We start from the raw sequence: 19,377 nt of genomic DNA on the forward strand, positions 1-19,377 counted from the left end.
GGGGGGGTTCCTGGAGCAGGAGTGATTTATGGGGGGGGCCCCTGGGATGGGGGCTTGGGTGGTCCCAGGGGGCAAGAGGGGGGTTTGGGGGTCCCTGGGGGGCAGGAGGGATTTGGGGGCGTCCGTGGGGTGGTGGGGGGGCTTTGGGGGGTCCCAGGGGGCAGGAGGGGGTTTGGGGGTTCCTGGGGGGGGTTTGGGGGTCCCTGGGGTGGTTGGGGGTCCCAGGGGGCAGGAGGGGGTTTGGGTGCGTCCCTGGGGGTGGTTTGGGGGGTCCCGGGGGGCAGGAGGGATTGGGGGTGTCCCTGGGGGTGGTGAGGGGGCTTTGGGGGGTCCCCAGGGGGCAGGAGGGGGTTTGGGGGGCTCTGGGGGTGGTTTGGGGGTCCCAGGGAGGCAGGAGGGGATTGGGGGGTTCCCGGGGTGTGGGAGCAGTTTGGGGGGGCCCTGGGAGCAGGAGGGATTTATGGGGGGGCCCGTGGGGGTGGGGTTTGGGGGGTCCCAGGGGGCAGGAGGGGGTTTGGGGTGCCCTGGGGGTGGTTTGGGGGGTCCCAGGGGGCAGGAGGGGGTTTGGGGGGCCCTGGGGGTGGTTTGGGGGGTCCCAGGAGGCAGGAGGGGATTGGGGGGTTCCCGGGGTGTGGGAGCAGTTTGGGGGGGCCCTGGGAGCAGGAGGGATTTATGGGGGGGCCCATGGTGGGGGGGGGGGGGGTTGGGGGGTCCCAGGGGGTGGTTTGGGGGGTCCCAGGGGGCAGGAGGGGTTGGGGGTTCCTGGGGGGGTGGGGTCCCTGGGGTGGTTTGGGGGTCCCTGGGGGCAGGAGGGTTTTGGGGGCCCTGGGGGGTGGTGTGGGGGTCCCAGGGGGCAGGAGGGATTTGGGGGCGTCCCTGGGGGTGGTGGGGGGGGTTTGGGGGTCCTGGGGGTGGTTTGGGGGTCCCTGGGGGCAGGAGGGATTTGGGGGTGTCCCTGGGGGTGGTGGGGGGGGTTTGGGGGTCCCTGGGGGTGGTTTGTGGGGGAGACAGAAGAGGGATGGGAGGGAGATGGGCTCCTCCTGTGGGCGAGGAAGGGGAGGGCGGTGGGGGGTCCCCAGTGCAGGACAGCGAGGCGGGGGGGGGGACGGGGACGGACAGGAACGGGGACACCCTGAGCGCCCCCCACCCCGTCCCCAGGCGCATCGGGAAGGACCTGAGCAACACGTTCGCCAAACTGGAGAAGCTGACGATCTGTGAGTGGGGCTGGGGGGCGCAGAGTAGGGGGGTCGGAGGGCTTGTGTCCCCCCCCCCGCCCCCGGCCTCACTGTCCCCCCCTGCTGCTGCCAGTGGCCAAGAGAAAGTCGCTTTTCGACGACAAAGCCGTGGAGATCGAGGAGCTGACGTACATCATCAAGCAGGTGAGGGGGGGACACGCCTTGACGGGGGGGACGCACTGGGGCCAGTGCTGTTCGATATGTTCATCGATATGATCACCGATATGTTCCCTGATATATTTGTCAATATATTTGTCAATATATTCGCCAATATATTCATCAATATATTCGTCAATATATTCGTTAATATTCACGAATATATTCGCCAATATATTCACGAATATATTCGCCAATATATTCACGAATATGTTCGTCAATATATTCACCAATGTATTCATCAGTATATTCACCAATATATTCGTCAATATATTCACCGATATATTCGCTGATATATTCGCCAATATATTCGTCGATATATTCACCAATGTATTCGTCGATATATTCACCAATATATTCGTGAATATGTTCGTCATATGTACGTCAATATATTCGTCAATATATTTGTCAATATATTCACTGATATATTCGTCAATATATTCGTCGATATATTCGCCGATATATTCACCAATATATTCGCCGATATATTCACCAATATATTCGCCGATATATTCACCAATATATTCGCCGATAATTTGTCAATATATTCGCCCATATATTTGTCAATATATTCGTCGATATATTCGTCGATATATTCACCAATGTATTCCTCAATATATTCGTCAATATATTCGTCAATATATTCGTCAATATATTCGTCAATATATTCACCAATATATTCGCCAATATATTCGCCAATATATTCACCAATATATTCGCCAATATATTCGCCAATATATTCGTCGATATATTCACCGATATATTCACCAATATATTCACCAATATATTCATCAATATGTTCCTCGATGGCACTGGAGGCTGCGCGGCCGTCCAGAGCCCTGGGCGGGGGGAATTAATGGAACAGAACAAGGGCGAGTGTAGAGTCTTGCAGCGAGGCCAAAAACCCAAATTGGTTCCCCTGGGGCCGCCGTGTGACCCTGAGGTGATTTTGGGGCATTTAGACCCTGAGGTGATTTTGGGGCCGTTTCGCCCCTGAGGTGATTTTGGGGCCATTTTGACCCTGAGGTGATTTTGGGGCCGTTTGGACCCTGAGGTGATTTTGGGGCCGTTTGGACCCTGAGGTGGTTTTGGGGCCGTTTTGACCTTGAGGTGATTTTGGGCCATTTTGAGCCCTGAGGTGATTTTTGGGCCATTTTGACCCTGAGGTGATTTTTGGGCCATTTTGACCCTGAGGTGATTTTTGGGCCATTTTGAGCCTGAGGTGATTTGGGCTGTTTTAACCCTGAGGTGATTTTGGGGCCATTTAGACCCTGAGGTGATTTTGGGGCTGTTTTGCCCTGAGGTGATTTTGGGGGCCGTTTTGCCCTGAGGTGATTTGGCACCATTTTGACTCTGAGGTGATTTGGCGCCATTTTGCCCTGGAGGTGATTTTGGGGCCATTTTGAGCCCTGAGGTGATTTTGGGGCATTTTGAGCCCTGAGGTGATTTTGGGGCCGTTTTGACCCTGAGGTGATTTTAGTGACATTTGGAGCCCTGCGGTGATTTTGGGCCATTTCGCCTCTGAGGTGATTTTTGCGCCATTTTGCCCCTGAGGTGATTTGGGGCCGTTTTGCCCCTGAGGTGATTTTGGGGCCGTTTTGCCCCTGAGGTGATTTGGGGCATTTTGAGCCCCTGAGGTGATTCTGGGTGCAAACTGGGACACAGGAGGTTCCGCTTAAATATGAGAAGAAACTTGTTGCCGGTGAGGGTGCCAGAGCCCCGGCCCAGGCTGCCCAGGGGGGTTGTGGATCTCTGGATCCGTTCACACCCGCCTGGTTCTGTGTAACCTCACCTGGGTGCTCCTGCTCCGGAGCAGATGATCTTTCGAGGTCAATCCAACCCCTGAGATTCTGTGGTTCTGTGTCCCTGACCCCCCCGTCCCGTTTCCGCAGGACATCAACAGCCTGAACAAGCAGATCGCGCAGCTGCAGGACGTGGTTCGGGCGCGGGGGGGGCCAGAGCGGGCGGCACGTCCAGAGCCACTCGAACACGGTCGTGGTGTCGCTGCAGGTGGGGACGGGGACGGCGGGGGGGACACACGGACACGCAGCCCCCGCCCCCCCCGGCTGGCTGATTTCCCCCCCGCTTCCCTCCGCAGTCCAAACTGGCCTCCATGTCCAACGATTTCAAATCGTGTGCTGGAAGTGCGGACAGAGGTGAGTCCTGACCCCCCTGACCCTGCTGAGCCCCCCCGACCTTCCTGAGCCCTCCCGACCCCCCCCAATCCTCCTGAGCCCCCCCTGAGCCCCCAATCTTCCTGAGCCCCCCTGAACCCCCCAATCTTCCTGAGCCTCCCCAAACCCCCAGCCCTCCCTGACCTCCCCAACTTCTCCTGAGCCCCCCAGCCCCTCCTGAGCCCCCCTTGACCCCCCCAGCCACCCCGACCCTCCTCAACCTCCCCTGAACCCTCAACCCCCCCTGACCCTTTTGAGCCCCCTCTGACCCCCCAGCCCCCCGTGAGCCCCCCCCGGCCCTCCTGAGCTCCCTCCAAACCCCCCTGACCCTCTTGAGCCCCCCTGGCCCCTCCAGCCCCTTTTGAGCCCCCCTGAACCCCCCAACCCCCCCTGACCCTTTTGAGCCCCCTCTGACCCTCCCCAGCCCCCCGTGAGCCCCCCCGGCCCTCCTGAGCTCCCCCCAAACCCTCCTGAACCTCAGCCCTCCATGATCCTCCCGAGACTCCCCTGGCCCCCCCTGACCCCCCAGCCCCTCCTGAGCCCCCCCCCCAACCTCCCCTGACCCCCCCGGCCCCCCCGCACCCCCTGACCCTCCTGAGCTCCCCTTGAGCCCCTGACCCCCCCATTCCCCCCCCCAGAACCTGAAGCAGCAGCGAAGCCGCCGTGAGCATTTCTCCCGCGCCCCCGTCTCCGCTTTACCCCTCGCTGCCGGCAACCTGGGTGAGTGCCGGGATTTGGGGTGGGGGGGTCTGTGCCCCCCATCCCCCCTTTGACCCCTCCCCCCCGCTGCCCCCCCCGCCCAGGCTCCACGGTGCTGCAGACGAGCCGCAGCGCGGGGGGGCCGTGGCCATTGAGATGGACGCGCGGACCAGCCAACAGCTGCAGCTGATCGACGAGCAGGTGGGGGATGTGGAGCCGCTGGGGGGACACACGCACACATACAAAACGACACGTCTGTGTCCCCCCCATCTCAAGGGACGTTAGAGGGAGGGGGGACACAGGACTGACGTTGTCCCCACAGGATTCCTACATCCAGAGCCGGGCGGACACGATGCAGAACATCGAATCCACCATCGTGGAGTTGGGCTCCATCTTCCAGCAACTGGCGCACATGGTGAAGGAGCAGGAGGAGACGATCCAGAGGTACCGGGACCCCCCGTTCCCCTCCTGTCCCATGAGGGGACACCCCCCCATCTCCCCCCACCCCCCCGGGGACCCCCCAATCCCCCTCCTGCCCCCCAGGGACCCCGCAAAACCCTCTTGCCCCCAGGGACCCCTCAAACTCCTCTTGTACCTCGGACCCCCCAAACCTCTCCTGCCCTCCAGGGACCCCCCAAACCCCCCACACCACCCCCAGGGACCCCCGCAATCCCCCCCACCCCCAGGGACCCCCCCAGAGCCCCCCCCACCCCCAGGGACCCCCCAAGCCCCCCCACACCACCCCCAGGGACCCCCGCAATCCCCCTCTTGCCCCCCAGGGACTCCCCCAAACCCCCTCCTGCCCCCCAGGGACCCCCCAATCGCCCTCCTGCCCCCAGGGAACCCCCCCAAACCCCTCCCTGGCGTCTGTCTGTCCTCCCCGCGTCCGCCTGTCCGTCCCTTCACCGTCCCCCCACGCCTGCAGGATCGACGCCAGCGTGGAGGACGCGCAGCTGAACGTGGAGGCGGCGCACGGCGAGATCCTCAAGTATTTCCAGTCGGTCACGTCCAACCGGTGGCTGATGGTCAAGATCTTCCTCATCCTCATCGTCTTCTTCATCGTCTTCGTCGTCTTCCTGGCCTGAGCCTTTTCTTCCTCCTCCTCCTCTTCCCCGCTCCTCGTCTCACCGGCCGGGACGGACAGACGGACTCAGTCTGTGCTCTGCGGGGCTTGGAGACGGACGTTTGTACGGGGAGGGGCAGGGTCCTGCTGGGACTCCAACCTGCCCCAGGGACCCCAACCCAGCCCTGGGGACCCCCTTGTCCCCCTCTTGGGGCAGGAGCAGCACCCCAACCCCCCCGCAGCCTATGCTGAGGCCGGTCCCCACGTCCTGCCCGGTCATGGTGGCCGCGGACCCCTCTGGGGGGGCGGAATCCTGGGGATGCTGCCAGACCGTCCCCGCCGCCCCCACGTTGTGGACCCCTGGGGGCTGCAGCCCCCGTAAAGCTGTGGGACCCTGGGGGGGGTTGTGGACCCTGGTATCGCTGTATGGCCCCCCGGGAGGCAGTGTGGACCCTGGTGATGCTGTATGGCCCCCAGTGATGCTGTACGGCCCCCGGGGGACACTGTGGGACCCCAGTGACACTGTATGGCCCCCGGGGGACACTGTGGGACCCTGGTGACGCTGTACGGCCCCCGGTGATGCTGTACGGCCCCCGGGGGACACTGTGGGACCCCGGTGACGCTGTATGGCCCCCGGAGGACACTGTGACCCTCGGGGGGGGGCTGCAGACCCGCATTAAAGTCGTGGGACCTCCGCGTGACGCCTTTTCTTCCCCAGGCGGAATCGAACCCGTGTCCTGGGGATTGGGGACGGGTACCGGGAGGCGGGTGGGAGCGAACGCGCATGCGCAGCGGCGGTGACCTCCGGGCGGAAGTGACGCGGGGGGCGTGGCGCGGCGCTGAGGCCGCGGGTGCCGGAGCGGCGGCGATGGCGGAGGAGGGGAAAGGGGGATACAGCGGTGAGCGGGCCGGGGCGGCGGGACCGCGGGGCCGGGGCGGCGGGGAGCGGGGGCGGGAGCGGCGCGGGGGGAGCCCCGGGGCCGGGCGGCGGCGGGGAGCGGGGAGCTGGAGGCCCCGGACGGTTGGAGGCGGCGCTGGGGCCTGGTCGGTGAGGCCGGGACGGGGGTTGAGAGGACGGGATGGAAGAGGGAGAGAGGGGCTGAGGAGAGGGGGTAGAACAGGGGGCGGGGGGTCAGGGAGAGGGGACAAGGAACAGGGAGAGGGGCTGGGGATGGGCAGAGGGGTCAGGGATGGGGAGAGGGGATGAGAAGAGGGATGGGGATGGGGAGAGGGAATGGGGAGAGGGATGGGAATGAGCGGAGGGATGGGGATGAGAAGAAGGATGGGGATGGGGAAGGGAATGGGGAGAGGGTTTGGGAATGGGGAGAGGGATGGGGATGGGGAGAGGGATGGGGAGAGGGATGGGAATGAGCGGAGGGATGGGGATGGGGAGAGGGGATGGGGAAGGGAATGGGGAGAGGGATGGGGAGAGGGAATGGGGAGAGGGGATGAGGAGAGGGATTGGGAATGGAGAGAGGGATTGGGAATGGGGAGAGAGAATGAGGAGAAGGATGGGCAGAGGGAACGGGGATGGGGAGAGAGAATGAGGAGAGGGATGGGGAGAGGGGATGGGGATGTGGAGAGGAGCTGAGGATGGAGAGAGGGAACAGGGAGGGGAGCCGGGGAGAGGGGCGCCCGTGGTGGGAGCCCCCGCTTTGCCGGGCGCTGAGGGCGGCTCTCCCCGGGCAGAGCACGATGACCGCGTGGGTGGCCGAGGCTTCTCGGGCCGCAGGAAGAAAGGCCGTGGCCCGTTCCGCGGGAAGATGTACAGCGAGCCCAACCACCGCCCCCGCAGCCGCCCCGGCCCCCGCGCGCGCCCGGACGACGACGATGGCGACGTCCCCATGAGCGAAGCCCACGACGGACCCCGCGGGCGATAGTGAGTTCGGGCGGCTGGGGCTGGGGGGCTGGTGGCTCCTGGGGGGCGGCTGTGCCCCCAGTCTCACCCCAGTGTTCCCAGTTTGCCGTATGGCCCCCGGCCCAACCGCACGGCCAACATCCACATCACGGTCAGACGGGACCTGCCGGCCCCGGAGCGCGGTGGCGGCGGCACCAGCCGCGACGGCGGCCGCAGGAACTGGTTCAAGATCACGGTGAGTGGCGCGCGGGGATGGGGGGCTAGGCCGGGGGCACCGTCACTGTGTCACCGTTTCCGTGGAACCGTCGCGGCGTCATTGTCACGGTGTCGCTGTCATGGTGTTACGGTCACCGTGTTCCCATCGCGGTGTCGCCGTCATGGTATCACTGTCATGGTGTCGTTGTCACGCTGTCACCGCTGCAGTGTCACCGTCACCATGGCACCTGCAGGCCCTGGAACTGGAAAAAGGACGTGAAAGTGCTGGAATTGGGGCTTGAATGTCGGGGAGGGAAACGAAACTGGGGGGAATGTCGGGGAGGAACCACTGAGCCCTTTGGGCTAAGGCCCCTTTCCATTTTTCATGTATTCTCTACTTATTTTTGTTTCTTTTTTGATTTCTTTTTTCTTTAATTTTTCTTGCTTCACTTTCTTGTTTTCTGTATTGTCTCTTTTTTTTTCTGTCTTTTCTTTTTTCTTTTTTTTTGCTTTTTCTTATTTTTTCTTATTCTGTTTTGTTTCTCTTGTCTTTTTTCTTGTTTCTTTTTCCTCTCTTTTGTCTGTCTTTTTGTGTCTTTTTTTTCTCTCCTTTTTTCTCTCTTTTTTCTCTCTTCTTTTTTCTCTTTTATGTGTTCTTTTATCCTTTTCTTTTTTCTCCCTTTTCATTTTTCTCCCTTTTTTCTTTTGTGCGTTTTCTGTTTTGTGTCTTTTTGCCTTTTATATTTTCTGCCTTTTATCTTTTTTCCATTTTATCTTTTTTCCTTTCTCACTTTTTTCTTTTTCTTTCTTTCCTCTTTACACCTTTTTTTCTTTCTTCGCTCTTTTTTCTCTGTTTTGTCTTTTGTGTCTTTTGTTTTTTGTGTCTTTTCTCTTTTCTCCCTTAGATCCCCTATGGAAAGAAATACGACAAGTCGTGGCTGCTGAGCTCTATCCAGAACCTCTGCAGCGTCCCCTTCACCCCCGTTGAGGTGAGTGGGACCCCAGGTTTTGTTCCCCATCCCGTTCCAGGGGGATCTCAGGCCCCCCAGCCCCAAAACGGCCCCTTTTTCAGTTCCACTACGACCACAACCGGGCCCAGTTCTACGTGGAAGACGCCACCACCGCCAGCGCCCTCAAGCAGGTGTCCCGCAAAATCACCGACAGGGACAACTACAAGGTCGGGGGCTCCTCCCGCGCTGCCTGGACAGATGGACGCGAGCCGTCCGTCCGTCCGTCTCCCTGCCGGGGGGACCGCAGCGTCTCACGCTCGGCTCTGGTAGGTGGTGATCGTGATCAACTCATCGGCTCCGCCGCAGTCCCTGCAAAACGAGCTGAAACCGGAGGAGATCGAGCAACTGAAGGTGAGCGAGCGGGACGGGCGGTTCTGGGCAGGGAGGTGGGCAGAACCTGCCCCTCCTCATCATCTTCATTTTCCTCCTCCTCTTCATTCTCCTCTTCGTCCTCGTCCTTCTCCTCCTCACTCTCCTCCTCGTCTTCCTCACCCTCCTCCTCATCTTCCTCACCCTCCTCCTCATTCTCCTGCTTCTCATCTTCATCCTCTTCTTCATCCTTCTCCTCCTCATTCTCATGCTCCCCTTTCTCATCTTCATCCTCATTCTCATTCTCTTCCTCATTCTGCTCCTCATCCTTCTCCTTCTCATCTTCATTCTCATCCTCCTCCTTGTCGTCTTCCTCCTCCTCCTCCTCACTCTCACTCTCATCCTCCTCCTCACTCTCCTTCTCCTCATCTTCATCCTCCTCCTCATCCTCCACCTCCTTGTCATATTCATTCTCTTTCTCATTTTTCTCCTTCTTCTCCTGCTTTTCCTCTTCCTCATCTTCATTCTCATCCTCCTCCTCGTCTTCATCCTCCTCCTCGTCTTCACCCTCCTCCTCGTCTTCACCCTCCTCCTCGTCTTCACCCTCCTCCTCGTCTTCACCCTCCTCCTCGTCTTCACCCTCCTCCTCGTCTTCACCCTCCTCCTCGTCTTCACCCTCCTCCTCATCTTCCTCCTCGCTCCAGCTCTGCATGAGCAAGAGATACGACGGGTCGCAGCGAGCGCTGGACCTCAAGAGCCTCCGCGTGGACCCGGGTAAGAGTTTCTCCCCTCGAGGCCGTGACGCGCCGGGGGGGGCTGTGCCGGGTGGGGGGGGGCTGTGCCGGGGGGGGCTGCGCCAGGCGGCCCCTCACCCCCCTTTCCCCCCCCTGCCCCCCAGATCTGGTGTCTCAGGGCATCGACGCGGTGCTGAACCAGCGCAGCTGCATGCAGGCGGTGCTGCGCATCATCGAGGAGAACATCCCCGAGGTGGGGGGGACGCGGAACCCCCAAAACACCCCCTGCGGCCCCCCAAACCCCCCCTGCATCCCCCAACCCCTGTTCCCCCAACCCCTCTCTTTTTGCCCCCCAACCCCCTCTTTGCACCCTCCCAACCCTCGCTTTGCCCCCCCAAATCCCCTCTTTGCCCTCCCAACCCCTGCTTTGCCCCCCCAAATCCCCTTTGTGCCCCCCAACCCTCTCTTTGCCCCCCAAACCCTCTCTTTGCCCCCCAAACCCTCTCTTTGCACCCTCCCAACCCTCGCTTTGCCCCCCCAAATCCCCTCTTTGCCCCCCCAAATCCCCTTTGTGCCCCCCAAACCCCCTCTTTGCCCCCCCCAATCCCCTCTTTGCCCCCCCAAACCCCCTCTTTGTGCCCCCCAAACCCCCTCTTTGTGCCCCCCAACCCCCTCTTTGTGCCCCCCAACCCCCTCTTTGCCCCCCCAACCCCCTCTTTGTGCCCTCCCAACCCCCGCTTTGCCCCCCCAAATCCCCTCTTTGCCCCCCAAACCCCCTCTTTGTGCCCCCCAACCCTCTCTTTGTGCCCCCCAAATCCCCTCTTTGCCCCCCAAACCCCCTCTTTGCCCCCCAAACCCCCTCTTTGTGCCCTCCAACCCTCTCTTTGTGCCCCCCAAATCCCCTTTGTGCCCCCCCAAATCCCTCTTTGTGCCCCCCCAAACCCCCTCTTTGCCCCCCAAACCCCCTCTTTGCACCCTCCCAACCCTCGCTTTGCCCCCCCAAACCCCCTCTTTGCACCCTCCCAACCCTCGCTTTGCCCCCCCAAATCCCCTCTTTGCCCCCCAAACCCCCTTCTTTGTGCCCCCCAAATCCCCTTTGCGCCCCCCAAACCCCCTGTTTGCACCCTCCCAACCCTCGCTTTGCGCCCTCCCAACCCTCGCTTTGCCCCCCCCAAACCCCCTCTTTGCCCCCCAAACCCCTCTTTGTGCTCTCCCAACCCCTGGTTTGCCCCCTCAAATCCCCTCTTTGCCCCCCAAATCCTCTTTGTGCCCCCCCAACCCCCTCTTTTGCCCCCCAACCCCCTCTTTGTGCTCTCCCAACCCCTGCTTTGCCCCCCCAAATCCCCTTTTTGTGCCCCCCAAATCCCCTTTTTGCCCCCCAAATCCCCTCTTTGCCCCCCAAATCCCCTCTTTGTGCCCCCCCAACCCCCTCTTTGTGCTCTCCCAACCCCTGCTTTGCCCCCCCAAATCCCCTTTTTGTGCCCCCCAAATCCCCTTTTTGCCCCCCCAAATCCCCTCTTTGCCCCCCCAGCCCCCTCTTTGTGTCCCCCAAACCCTCTCTTTGTGCCCCCCAATCCTCTCTTTGCCCCCCCAAATCCCCTCTTTGCCCCCCAAACCCCCTCTTTGTGCCCCCCAACCCCCTCTTTGCACCCCAAATCCCCTCTTTGCCCCCCAAACCCCCTCTTTGTGCCCCCCAAATCCCTCTTTGTGCCCCCCAACCCCCTCTTTGCCCCCCAACCCATCTATCCCCGCAGCTCCAGTCCCTCAACCTCAGCCACAACAAGCTTTACCGCCTGGACGATCTCTCCGAGCTGCCTCTCAAAGCCGCCGGCCTCAAAATCCTCGACCTCTCTCGCAATGAGGTGGGTGCCCCCCCGCCTCCTCCAGACCCCCCCGGCCCCTCACCCTCCTCTTCCAGAGGGTCGTGGTCAGTGGGGCAGAGTCCAGTTGAGGCCTGTGTCCTGGGGCCAGTACTGATCAATATGTCCGTCAATATATTCACCAATATATTCATCAATATGTTCCTCGATGGCACTGGAGGCTGCGCGGCCGTCCAGAGCCCTGGCCGGAGGGGAATTAATGGAACAGAACAAGGGCGAGTGTAGAGTGTTGCAGCGAGGCCAAAAAACCCAAAATTGGTTCCCCTGGGGCCGCCATGTTGACCCTGAGGTGATTTTGGGCCATTTCTCCTCTGAGGTGATTTTGGGGCCATTTGGACCCTGAGGTGATTTTTGCACCATTTTGATCCTGAGGTGATTTTGGGGCCATTTTGACCCTGAGGTGATTTTAGTGACATTTGGAGCCCTGCGGTGATTTTGGGCCATTTCGCCTCTGAGGTGATTTTGGGCCATTTTGAGCCCTGAGGTGATTTTGGGCCGTTTTGAGCCCTGAGGTGATTTTGGGGCCGTTTTGAGCCCTGAGGTGATTTTGGGCCATTTTCAGCCTGAGGTGATTTTGGGGCCGTTTTGAGCCTGAAGTGATTTTTGGGCATTTTGAGCCTGAGGTGATTTTGGTGCCATTTTGAGCCTGAGGTGATCTTGGCGCCATTTTTACCCTGAGGTGATTTTGGGGCATTTTGATCCTGAGGTGATTTTGGGGGCATTTTGGGCCCTTAGGTGATTTTGGTGCCATTTTGACCCTGAGGTAATTTTAGTGACATTTGGAGCCCTGCGGTGATTTTGGGCCATTTCGCCTCTGAGGTGATTTTGGGCCATTTTGAGCCCTGTGGTGATTTTGGGCCATTTTGACCCTGAGGTGATTTTTGCACCATTTTGACCCTGGGTGATTTTGGGCCATTTTGAGCCTGAGGTGATTTTTGCGCCATTTTGAGCCTGAGGTGATCTTGGCGCCATTTTTACCCTGAGGTGATTTTGGGGCATTTTGATCCTGAGGTGATTTTTGGGGCATTTTGGGCCCTTAGGTGATTTTGGTGCCATTTTGACCCTGAGGTGATTTTGGGGCCATTTTAACCCTGAGGTGATTTTAGTGACATTTGGAGCCCTGTGGTGATTTTGGGCCATTTTGCCTCTGAGGTGATTTTTGCGCCATTTTGAGCCTGAGGTGATTTTGGGGCATTTTGCCCCTGAGGTGATTTTGGGGCCATTTTGCCCCTGAGGTGATTTTGGGCCGTTTTGACCATGACGTGATTTTGGGGCCGTTTTGACCCTGAGGTGATTTTGGGGCCGTTTTGACCCTGAGGTGATTTTTGGGGCATTTTGACCCTGAGGTGATTTTTGGGGCATTTTGGGCCCTTAGGTGATTTTGGTGCTATTTTGACCCTGAGGTGATTTTAGTGACATTTGGAGCCCTGCGGTGATTTTGGGCCATTTCTCCTCTGAGGTGATTTTGGGGCCGTTTGGACCCTGAGGTGATTTTGGGGCATTTTGTGCCCTGAGGTGATTTTGGAGCCGTTTTGACCCTGAGGTGATTTTGGGCCATTTTGACCCTGAGGTGATTTTTGCGCCATTTTGACCCTGAGGTGATTTTGGGGCCGTTTTGAGCCCTGAGGTGATTTTGGGCCATTTTGAACCTGAGGTGATTTTAGTGACATTTGGAGCCCTGCGGTGATTTTGGGCCATTTCGCCTCTGAGGTGATTTTTGCGCCATTTTGCCCCTGAGGTGATTTTGGGGCCGTTTTGCCCCTGAGGTGATTCTGGGGCCGTTTTAACCCTGAGGTGATTTTGGAGCCGTTTCGAGCCTGAGGTGATTTTGGGGCCGTTTTGCCCCTGAGGTGATTTTGGGGCCGTTTTGAACCTGAGGTGATTTTGGGGCTGTTTTGAGCCTGACGTGATTTGGGGCCGTTTTGACCCTGAGGTGATTTTGGGGCCGTTTTGCCCCTGAGGTGATTTTGGGGCCGTTTTGCCCCTGAGGTGATTTTGGGGCCGTTCTGAGGCAGCTCGGGGGTCTCTCCCTTGTTCCCCCCCCTCTGCTCTGCCCTGGCGAGGCCACATCTGGAATATTGTGTCCAGTTCTGGCCCCTCAGTTCGGGACAGGAACTGTTGGGAGCCCAGCGCAGCCACGGGGACGCTGGAGGGAGTGGAGCAGCTCCCGTGTGGGGAACGGCTGAGGAGCTGGGGCTGTGAGCTGGAGGAGAGGAGACCGAGGGGCGACCCTTCATGGTTGTCAGTCTGGAAAGGGGCAGCGTCAGGAGATGGAGCCATTGCTGACAACCAGCGACAGGCCAAGGGGCAGTGGGTGCAAACTGGGACACAGGAGGTTCCGCTTGAATAGGAGAAGAAACTTGTTGCCGGTGAGGGTGCCAGAGCCCGGCCCAGGCTGCCCAGGGGGGTTGTGGATCTCTGGATCCGTTCACACCCGCCTGGTTCTGTGTAACCTCACCTGGGTGCTCCTGCTCCGGGGCAGATGATCTTTCGAGGTCCCTTCCAGTCCGTGACACTCTGTGTTTCTGTGATTCCTTCCCTCCCACCCCCAGTTAAAATCCGACCGGGAGCTGGACAAGGTGAAGGGGCTCAAACTGGAGGAGCTTTGGCTCGACGGGAACCCGCTTTGCGACGCTTTCCGGGACCAGTCCAGCTACATCAGGTCAGTGTTGGGCCTGGGGCGGCCCCAGGGGCCCGTGGGCCGCCCCTGCTCCACGGGGGGCGACACGGCAGGACGACGAAAAGGCCATTCCCCCCGCCCCAAAAAAAAAAAAAAACACCCCCTGTCTGCTCGCCGGTGCCCAGATGCCCCCCCAGAGCTCCCTCCTCAGCCCCTGGTCGTGGCGTGAAGGCGTTTGCCGCTGTTTTTCAGCTGCGCGGAGCCCTCGCCTTCCTCCCCACCTCCTCCTCCTCATCCTCAGCATCTTCAGCCTCTTCTCCGGAGCCTCCCGCTCCCCCCCAGCTGCTGCCCCCTCTGCCGCGCAGACGGGGCTTTCGCCGCCCCCCCGGCGTTCGGGGGGCGCAGGAGGACACGGCGCAGGGGGGGACACGGCGTTGCCGTCCCCCCGTCCTCCCCCCGCAGAGATGTCCCCCCCCCCACCATCCTCGTTTTTTTCCGCCCGCGTTCGGCCCTCGACGAGGGCTGGTTAGCCAGAGACGGGTAAGATTCCTCACGGGAGGAACAACCTAAGACAGGCACAGCCGTGCAGTGGCCGAACGCTGCCGGGGCGGAAAAAAGGACGGGGGGGGGGCAGGTTGTTTGCAGCCGCTGGCACCGAGCAGGCCCCCCCGCGACACCCCTGGAGGTGCCACCGCCGGCCCCCAGCGCGAGCGGCGGCCTCGGCTTCGGGTGCAGCTGGAGCCCGAAAGCGGAGCCGGGAGGGAGCGGAATGAAGGAGAAGAGGCTTTCCCCTTCCCCCCCCCCCAGCCCCACCCCTGGCTTTCCCCCCCCACCCCGCCCCGCTCGCTCCATTTTTGGGGGGTTCCCCAAACGTGGGGGCTCTGCAGCTGAAAACAGCCGGTTTGTGCCAACGGTTGCGCCACGACCCAGCGGGAGTTTGTCCTTGTCCCCCCCCCCCTCCCGCCGCTCTGGGCACCCGCAGCCAGGTGAGTACGAGCCAGGTAAGCCCAAAAACGCCCCCCCTGCCCACATCGAGACGCGCCCCCCCCCCCCAGAAGGGGCAGGGGCAGCCCGGGGTTGGGGGGGACGGTGCTGGCCCCCCAAGAAGGGGCTGTGACTCGGGGAGGGGGATGCAGCTGTGGCGCGGCCCCTGCCGTTTGCGCTGAGACCCCACGGTGCCGGGGGGAGGGCCCCAGGGTGGGGAGGGGGTTGGTGTTTGCTGGGGGTGGGCGAGGGCTGGTCCTGGCGGACGACTGGGCCCGGGGTGACTCTTGTCCCTCCCGGCAGCTCCGTCAGAGAGAGATTCCCGAAGCTGCTGCGCCTGGTGAGCGAGGGGGGTTTGCCCCCCGCATCCCCGTCTCTCCCCCGCCTCCCATTTTTGTCCCCCCATCCCAATATTTGTCCCCCCATCCCCATCTTTGCCCCCCATCCCCATCTTCTCCCCCATCCCCGTCTCTCCCCCCCCTCCCATTTTTGCCTCCCCATCTTTGTCCCCCCATCCCAATATTTGTCCCCTATCCCAATATTTGTCCCCCCATCCCCATCTTTGCCCCCCTGTCCCTGTCTCTCCCCCATCCCCTTTTTGCCCCCCCATTTTTGTGCCCCCCATCCCCATCTTTGCCCCCCATCGCCGTCTCTCCCCCCTCATCCCAATCTTTGCCCCCCAGGACGGCCACGAGCTCCCCCCCCCCATCGCCTTCGACGTGGAGGCCCCCACGACGCTGCCGCCCTGCAAGGTGGGGACCCCCCCCATACCCCTCAGCCCAGTCTGGGCGGGGGGTGTCACTCACCTGGGGGGGGTCACCACTGTGCCGCACCCCATTTTATTGTGTTTTTAGGGCAGCTACTTTGGCTCAGATGACCTGAAGGTTTTGGTGCTGCGGTTCTTACAGCAGTGAGTGCCGGGGGGGTCTCACCCCCACTCTCTTTAGCCCCCCCTCTCACCCCACGCCCTCATTCCCCCCCCTCACCCTTCTCCGTGTGTCCCCCCCCGCCAGGTATTACTCGATTTACGACTCCAGTGACCGGCAGGGGCTGCTGGACGCGTATCACGACGGCGCCTGCTGCTCCCTCAGCATCCCCTTCGCCCCCCAGGCCCCCCCCAGGTGCGGCCCCTCGCTCGGGGGGTGGGGGAGGCGGGAAGCAGGATCCCCCCCCCACCAGCACAGCCCTGACAGCCGCGTCCCCCCCCAGGAACAGCCTGAACGAGTATTTCAAGGACAGCAGGAACGTGAAAAAGCTGAAGGATCCCAGTGAGTTTCATCCCAAAACTTGGGGGGGGGGCACGTTAATGGGGGGAGTTATGTTAATGGGGGAGGCACATTAATGAGGGGCTATGTTAATGGGGGGGGGTATGTTAATGGGGGGGCACATTAATGAAGTTGGGGTATGTTAAGGGGGGGGCACATTAAGGGGAGGGCTCGTTAAAGCGGGAGGCATGTTAATGGATGGGGCTTATTAATGGGGGGGCCTGTTAATGGGGGGGCCCGTTAATGGGGGGGATATGTTAATGAGGAGCTTATTAATGGGGGGGTATGTTAATGGGGGGGCTCATTAATGGGGGGGTGATGTTAATGGGGGGGCATATTAATGAAGGGGGGGTATGTTGAAGGGGGGGCATGTTAGTGGGGGAGCACATTAAGGGGGGGGCACATTAAGAGGGGGCTCGTTAATGCAGGGGGCATATTAATGGAGGGATATGGGATACGTTAATGGGGGGCTCATTAATGGGGGGCTATGTTAATGGGGTGGCACGTTAAGGGGGGGCTCATTAACGTGGGGGGCATGTTAATGGAGGGGGCTCATTAATGGGGGGGTCACATTAATGGGGGGGCTTGTTAATGGGGGAGCACGTTAATGGGAGGTGTGTTAATGGGGTAATGGGGCATATGTTAACGGGTGGGCTCGTTAATGGGGGGACATGTTAATGGGGGGGTTCTCAGCCTTTCCCCCCCGCAGCCATGCGCTTCAAGCTCCTCAAACACACGCGGCTTAACGTGGTGGCTTTTCTCAACGAGCTCCCCAAAACCCAACACGACGTCAACTCCTTCATGGTGGATATTTGTGCCCAAACGGTGAGTTGGGGGGGGGTTGGACATGGCCTGTGCGCCCCCCCAGCACTGACACAGCTCCTCTCCCTTCCAGAACACCCTCCTGTGCTTCGCCGTCCACGGGATCTTCAAGGAAGGTGAGTTTTACCCCCAAAAACCCACTGCCCGCCCCGAGCTCGCGCAGCCCTTCCTCCCGCCGCCTCCTCTTCCTCCCGCAGTGGACGGGAAGTCGCGGGACTCGGTTCGCGCCTTCACGCGGATGTTCATCGCCGTCCCGGCTGGGAACACCGGGTGAGCGCCGCCGTTTTCACCGGGACGTTCCCCGGGAATTCATCGTTCGGTGTCTTTGAGCTCAGACCCTCCTGCAGGTTTTTAGTGCCAATAAGAAAAACGGGAATGGGCTTTTTAGCCAGGGCGAGGGGGGCTTTAAACTACAAGATTTAGACTAGACCTAAAGAAAAAGTTCTTAGACCTGAGGAACAAATTTTTCGATGTGGTTTGAGAGAGAAGATTTAGACTAGAGCTAAAGAAGTAGTTCTTAGAACTGAGGAACAAATTTTTCGGTGTGTTTTGGGCCCAAAACCCAGCGCACTGTTCAGGGTCCCGTCCCTCCTTGCGCTGTCCGTGTTTGTTTGTGACGCAAACCGGGAGGTTTTCGGCTTTTTTGACCCCCTGGAGCGCACGAGGGTCCCTCTGAACCCTGGGGTGATGCGTTTTGGGGGGGGTGGCCGCAGTCACGAGTGTCGTGGTCCCCAGAGCGGTGGGAGCGGGGCCGCCAACCCCGGTTTCCCCCCCCCGCCACCGTTTTCAGGCTGTGCATCGTGAACGACGAGCTGTTCGTGCGCAACGCGACCAGCGAGGAGACGCGCAAGGCGTTCCTGGTGCCCGCGCCCACCCCCTCGTCCAGCCCCGTGCCCACGCTCTCGGCCGAGCAGCAGGAGATGTTGGCCGCCTTCTCCATGCAGTCCGGCATGAACCTCGAGTGGTCCCAGAAGTGAGTCCTGGGGATCCCCCCATCGCAGGGACCCCCCCGTAACGGTGACCCCCGCATCCAAACTCACCCTCTCATCCCCGCCCAGGTGCCTGCAGGACAACGACTGGGACTATGGCCGGGCCGGGCAGGTCTTCACGCAGCTGAAGGTGGGTTTGGCGGGGGGGACCCCTCACCTGGGGGTTCCCCAAGACCGCGGCTGAGCCACCGCCCCCCATCTCTCTTGCAGATGGAAGGCAAGATCCCAGAGGTGGCGTTTCTCAAGTGAGCGGCGCCCAGGCCGTCCCTGCTCCTTCCCCCTCCTCCCGGCGTTTTATTCCGCACCGTTTTGTAAATAAATCGATATATCAATAAATCGACCCGTTTCAGCTGCGCCTTTAAGGGGCGGGGAGGGTTAAGGGCGGCTTGGCTTCACGCCCGGCACAAAGATGGCGGCCGGAAGTGGCGGCGGCCGGCCCGGAAGTGGCGGCGGCCGGCCCGGAAGTGGGGGCGGCCGGCCCGGAAGTGGGGGCGCCGCGGTGGCCATGGCGGCGCCGCGGGCCCGGGTGGCGGCGGCAGCGGCGGGGGCGGCGCTGGAAGCGGCGGTACCGCGGGACGTGGTTTTGTTCCGCCACGACCGGGACCGTTTCTTCCGCCTGGCCGGGCTGTTCTGCGCGGGGCAGGGCCTCTTCTGGACCTACCTGGCTCATTTCGCCTTCACGGCGCTCCGTCCCGCCGCCGGTCCCGGGCCTGACGACCCGCTCCGGCCCCGCGATCACAAGTGGCGCTTGGGTTTCACCGCCTCCTGCCTCACCCTCGGTACCGGGGCCGGGGCTGAAGGGAGCGGGGGCCGGGCCGCGCTCCGCCCCCCCCTCCCCGGGCCGCGCTGACCCGTCGCCCCGTTCCCCTCCCCGGTCCCCGCAGGGTCTCTGATCGTGGCGGCCGGTTGTTTGTTCCCGCTCCGCGCCGTTCGCCGGGTGACGCTGCTCCGGGGGGGCACGGCCGTGACCATCAGCACCCACGGGCCGCTGGGGCTGGGCCGGGGCCCCACGTTCACCGTCCCGCTTCGCCACGTCTCCTGCCGCGCGCACCGCTCCGAGGCTCCGGCCGCCGTCCCCATCAAGGTGCGGGGCCGCCCGTTCTTCTTCCTGCTGGACAAGCGCGGGGGGCAGCTCTGCCACCCCCGGCTCTTCGACATCACCGTCGGCGCTTACCGCAACCTCTAGGACGGTTTGTCGGGGCGGGGGGCAGAACGGGATCGGTCGTTGTTCATCCCTTGTCGCCCCCCCCCAATAAACCCTGAGCCGCTCACGCGTCCGTCTGCTTCGTGGAGAGCGCGTTGGGAGACCCTCCCCGCAATTCCACCTCGTCGGGGTCACCGTGGAGCTGCAGATGGTGCTGGTAGGTGGGGGGGGTCCTGTGTT

General features: G+C 61.4%; 4 protein-coding genes across 4 annotated transcripts in view; 3 read left to right on the plus strand and 1 right to left on the minus strand.

Annotated features, from left to right (window-relative positions):
* Window positions 1–686, minus strand: part of SPTBN2 (spectrin beta, non-erythrocytic 2) — a 40,200-nt gene extending 39,514 nt beyond the window's left edge. Inside the window, exon 1 of the mRNA XM_065654049.1 lies at window positions 555–686. Coding sequence (XP_065510121.1) covers window positions 555–686 — 132 coding nt within the window. The remainder of the gene's footprint in view (window positions 1–554) is intronic.
* Window positions 687–1,018: 332 nt separating this feature from the next.
* STX5 (syntaxin 5) lies at window positions 1,019–5,469 on the plus strand. Its single transcript, XM_065654050.1, is given in 10 exon segments — window positions 1,019–1,214; window positions 1,309–1,379; window positions 3,284–3,340; window positions 3,342–3,401; window positions 3,490–3,525; window positions 3,527–3,547; window positions 4,204–4,316; window positions 4,369–4,465; window positions 4,587–4,708; window positions 5,190–5,469. Coding segments are annotated over 10 exon segments (933 nt in total). The 3' UTR covers window positions 5,350–5,469.
* A 684-nt stretch (window positions 5,470–6,153) lies between these two features.
* On the plus strand, window positions 6,154–18,331 carry NXF1 (nuclear RNA export factor 1). The gene is made up of 21 exons (XM_065654146.1): window positions 6,154–6,226; window positions 7,017–7,206; window positions 7,288–7,420; window positions 8,286–8,369; window positions 8,453–8,557; window positions 8,661–8,741; window positions 9,404–9,473; window positions 9,598–9,686; window positions 11,188–11,295; window positions 13,866–13,975; window positions 15,221–15,257; window positions 15,601–15,669; window positions 15,772–15,827; window positions 15,931–16,038; window positions 16,127–16,185; window positions 16,892–17,007; window positions 17,078–17,120; window positions 17,202–17,274; window positions 17,795–17,977; window positions 18,063–18,123; window positions 18,204–18,331. The coding sequence occupies exons 1-21, from the start codon at window positions 6,196–6,198 to the stop codon at window positions 18,240–18,242; spliced, it is 1,845 nt and encodes a 614-aa protein (XP_065510218.1). The 5' UTR covers window positions 6,154–6,195; the 3' UTR covers window positions 18,243–18,331.
* A 135-nt stretch (window positions 18,332–18,466) lies between these two features.
* On the plus strand, window positions 18,467–19,264 carry TMEM223 (transmembrane protein 223). Its single transcript, XM_065654138.1, has 2 exons — window positions 18,467–18,772; window positions 18,878–19,264. The coding sequence occupies exons 1-2, from the start codon at window positions 18,499–18,501 to the stop codon at window positions 19,177–19,179; spliced, it is 576 nt and encodes a 191-aa protein (XP_065510210.1). The 5' UTR covers window positions 18,467–18,498; the 3' UTR covers window positions 19,180–19,264.
* Window positions 19,265–19,377: the final 113 nt, after the last annotated feature.

Source organism: Caloenas nicobarica, chromosome 32 (genome assembly GCF_036013445.1).
Source record: "Caloenas nicobarica isolate bCalNic1 chromosome 32, bCalNic1.hap1, whole genome shotgun sequence".
In the NCBI taxonomy this organism is placed as follows: Eukaryota; Metazoa; Chordata; class Aves; order Columbiformes; family Columbidae; genus Caloenas; species Caloenas nicobarica.